Genomic DNA, 4,106 nt, shown 5'->3' with positions numbered 1-4,106 from the left:
TGGCATGGCCAGGTAGACCTAAGAGAGTAGTGCAGGATTGGTTATGTTAACATGCCAAATTTGGCGTTCATGTATGGGATTTTTTAGAGAATTAAGGTCGAGCATTGTATAGATGCAATATGACATTAACGGAATATTGATCCCATATACATAGCATTGCTGGCTATTCTGCAGTTGGTTCATAAAACTATATAAAGCCTGCATGGCTCTAACCGAACCGGATACCTCCAATCTAATCCTTGCTGAGTGGGACTGGCTTCCTCTTGCTCTGTTTCTGTCCAGTCCATTTAATTACAGTTACATTTTAATTTTTAGGCATTCCTATTAGTTCTAGGGAATTCTGAGATGTTGGAGATCTTTTAAGCAATCAAGTGGAACTGTACAGTTTTGGATTAGTCCACACATTTTATCTGTAAGCACTGTACGTTTCATGGTCTGCTTCTGTTTCCCCTTTGCTTTGCTCTATAAAGCAAGCAATGGAAATAATCAAATACATCTGCTAGCAAACTGTGATATTCATAGTCAAACGTCAATCAACTATCATTTCCTTGAATGGTAGGCCACAGTTTCTTCTGGCGAAGAAGTCCACGCCCGGAGCGTCTAAACTGTACCATGTTTATGCCTGTAGAATTCCAATCCTATAACACAGAAAGACAGGAGCAATACATATGCCCGTGACACACACCCTGACCTTGGATGTGCTTAATAAGTATGACAAGTGAAGCAGCATGACGCCATAAGCAATTACACGTAATCCCATGACGTGGACCAAGAGACATCCAAGGAGGGGGGAAAGGAGACTTAAAAAGGAGTTCACTCCAATGCATGCAAGTTATAAAGATGTCTGTGGACCTGTAGATGGGAAAAGAGAGATAGTCACGCACTGGTCAATAAAGTAGACAAACATTAACAAACCACAGCATAGGTAATAGATTAATATATGAAAGGGCTATCCCCCCTTTCAGCATACATCGTCCTTAATTGATAAAGTCAGATACGATAGTTCTACCCTTCTGATCAGGAATAAGACACAGCAAACCTAAGGCGGAAACAAAAGTACAAACATAGTGCAGTCCCCTTAAAAAATATTTCCAATACGTAGGGCTGCTTATTGATCATAAGTTCTTACCATTATTCTTAAGGACAGGTAATCTGTCCAAGACCATCCCCACGGATGCCTTACCACCACTGATGCACAGCGACGCCATTGATGCGAAGTGTCTCATAAAGTGTCAAACATTTTGTATAAGATCTTCTGCCAGCTGCTAACGGAACGTTACCCTCCTCATAAATGTGTGGATGGCAGACAAGGAAGAGTTCATCGATCAAAAAAATCGACCCCGTCTCAAGCATCTTGGATACCAGCTCAAATTCCATCCCTTGCACATCCATCTTAACTACTACAAAATCGTCTTCCACCACCGACCTTATCAACCAGTCTGCAAAGTCCAGTCGTTTAACAGTCGAGACCTCCATTTCTTCATCTACAATATCTGAAGCAACGCTGCCCTGGTAATGAGAGTGTCTACTAGAACGAATGTCTTTTCCGATCACCACACTCTCATTTCTAATCCAGGCTGCATACTGCAGAAATCTCACTTCAGGCTTGAGAGCATAACTTGCTTGAAATGAACCACTTGCCTCAATGGCAACAATAGTAAACTCGTGACCATTCTTCGGATACTGTCTTTGGAACCAACTGCCGATACTATAGTTGTAATCACGTGCCCCAATATCTACATAAAAGTGACGGTCGTGTTTATGTATGTTCCATAGATAGGGAATGTATCTTATACTGTCAATATGATCCTTCCTAGACTTAATGCCTTCCTGCTTTAAGAGAGGCTCAAGCTGATTGACCACCGCTTCAAGAATAGAGCGGTTACAGTTGCGATCTTTGTTGACAGCTTCTGTAAGAGCTGTTTCGATAACGCTCAGTTGGTGATTTTTCTTGAAAACGATGATGGTATCCAGGCCTGGGGCATAAGCTGTGGATACATATACAATTTCAGAATGACGGAAAAGCAAAGTGACTGGTTCTACCTGATGACCGAGCTCACTCGACATAAATCTATCACGCCAGGTAGCCAATGAAACGTGCATTGCAGCCAAACCACCCGCCTTCAAGGTGCGCTCTATCTCTGCGACGAATAGAGCAGGGAAGAGGACGTTGTCGAACATTGTGGAGAATTCGAAGTCGAATGTTCTATCAGCAAACTGTTCTTTTAATGCATGGGAAGGCGTCAGCTCGACACTGATTACGTCCGTTACTCCCTTTTCCTTCAAAGCCACGACCTCCACGCCACCGCCAGCTCCGAGGCAAAGAACTTTTTGGTCGGTTTTGAGAAGGCCTTCGTCAAGGAGGCCCTGAAAAATTTTCAAATACAGATCCACGCTCGGTTCCTCGAACATTCGCAGCTTCCTTCTTCTCGCTACGATGTAGCTGCCTGAGTTCGCCCTGAGCCTGGTGTCGTAAGAGGCGATTCTATATCGTGCCGTAGCTGCTCCCCGAATTCCTTTTGTAGAGATCGGCAGATTTTGAAGGGATTTCACTGCAGCTCGGTCCTCCGCAGGCAGAGAAAGCCAACTCTTCATCTCATTATTGCGCGAAGGCGGTACATCGTCACAAGGATGGCCATCGTGAGAACGATCTAAAGAGTAGAAAATGAGAAGCAAGGCCAGAGCCAAGGATAAGAGAGAGCGAAGCAGCACCTTCAGTGCGAGCCATCTGGGGATGCGAGAGTCAGAAGTGAGTGCTCCACAGAGGCGCAGGAGCGGATGCGTGGGCAAAGCATCGCCTGTGGCTGATTTTCTGGGGAATCCAGCGAGGAGAGAGGCGCACGACATGGTGGAAAATTGGCTGAATTCCACCGAGAGGGAGATGAAAACGGGGGGGGGGCGGAGGGAGGAGTTTAGCGGGAGCAAAAGCGGGCGGAGGTATGGTTTCCACCCACGAGGAGTCCACCATGAGAGCAGCGACTGCTGGTCGAGAAGAATGGGAGGATGAAGAAATCCATGGCGAAGACGGAGGAGGTGCTTCTTTCGCACAAGAGCTTGTGTTTTTGTCGCATCAGAGTTAATACATACTGAAAAGAAAACGAAGAAGAAACAACGAAGAAGATGAACAAGACATTCGGCGCGCCCCTCGCTTTTGGCAGCCTTTTTATTGCCTCGCCTTCTTCCCGTTGCTTCGTTCACCAAACCTTAGCTTTGGTTTGGCTTTGGTTTGGTTTGCACACCCTCCCTTCCCATAGCCTTAGTGTTCACCGGTGAATTGTAAGCAAGTACAAGTACTCTTGAGCACTTCCCTTAGAGAGACGAGTTGATTTGAGAAGAGAGAGAGAGAGGAAAAGGGCCGACTTGATTTGGAAGCGGGAGGAAAGAGAAAGAGAGTGATGTCACTCAAAATAGGAAGTATACAACATGCATGGCCTAACCTAACTGGATTTGGAAGGGGGGACGAAAGAGAAAGAGAGAGATGTCACTCAGAATAGGAAGTGTACAACATGCATGGCCTAACATAATTGAAGGGACACTCTCTAAGAAAAGTGTAAGGAGAGCACTGCCTGCTAACAAAAACCCAGAAAAACCTGGAGAAGTTTTCTTAATTTCTAATTTCGAGGCCATTTCAGTTATATTTTAGTTTAACAACTCGCAAAATCTTGAAAAGAACTAGTAAAGGTTTATGCCACCAGAAATGTTTATTTTGTGAACACCCCCTTAGGCTTTCCACGTGAGGGATGTGACATGGGCCCTCATGTCATCATCACATGGCTCCCCAAGTCCCTTTCCTATTTCCTCACTCTCCTTGCTCCGGTTGTCTACCCAGTCCATCCAACAGCAAAGATCCTTGGCTCCTTTTCAGTTCTAATCTCACCTTCTTGTGTCGCTTGAATTAATCGTCACTCTCTTCTGTCCTTTGATCCCCTATATTTCCATCTTTGTGGATATTCAACCGCTCAATATCATTCCCATCTAAAGGGGGCAAGGGCATTCTTATCTCTGCAAGCATGATGAGGTTTGACACTAATATATTCGTTTGCGAGTACTTCGGACCCTTGTCAATGTCTACGTTAATGTTACATTAAGTGAGTACATGTCACATC

At 44.9% G+C, this 4,106-nt stretch overlaps 1 protein-coding gene across 1 annotated transcript; it reads right to left on the bottom strand.

Annotated features, from left to right (window-relative positions):
* Window positions 1-566: 566 nt before the first annotated feature.
* On the bottom strand, window positions 567-3,111 carry LOC147882239 (uncharacterized). The gene is made up of 2 exons (XM_087401703.1): window positions 1,130-3,111; window positions 567-852 (listed from the first exon to the last, which is right to left on the bottom strand). Exon 1 carries the CDS (start codon window positions 2,845-2,847, stop codon window positions 1,180-1,182), a length of 1,668 nt encoding a protein of 555 aa, XP_087257829.1. The 5' UTR covers window positions 2,848-3,111; the 3' UTR covers window positions 567-852; window positions 1,130-1,179.
* Window positions 3,112-4,106: the final 995 nt, after the last annotated feature.

This window comes from Dipteris shenzhenensis, chromosome 30, assembly GCF_047967505.1.
Source record: "Dipteris shenzhenensis isolate YYH24624 ecotype China chromosome 30, Dip_SZ_1.0, whole genome shotgun sequence".
Classification (NCBI taxonomy): Eukaryota; Viridiplantae; Streptophyta; class Polypodiopsida; order Gleicheniales; family Dipteridaceae; genus Dipteris; species Dipteris shenzhenensis.
Note: the sequence above shows the minus strand (reverse complement) of the source record. Positions and strands in the feature narration are given on the sequence as shown.

Bases quoted from the DNA above. Each gene is read 5' to 3' on its own strand.
- LOC147882239 (XM_087401703.1), bottom strand. From the start codon at position 2,847: ATGTCGTGCGCCTCTCTCCTCGCTGGATTCCCCAGAAAATCAGCCACA.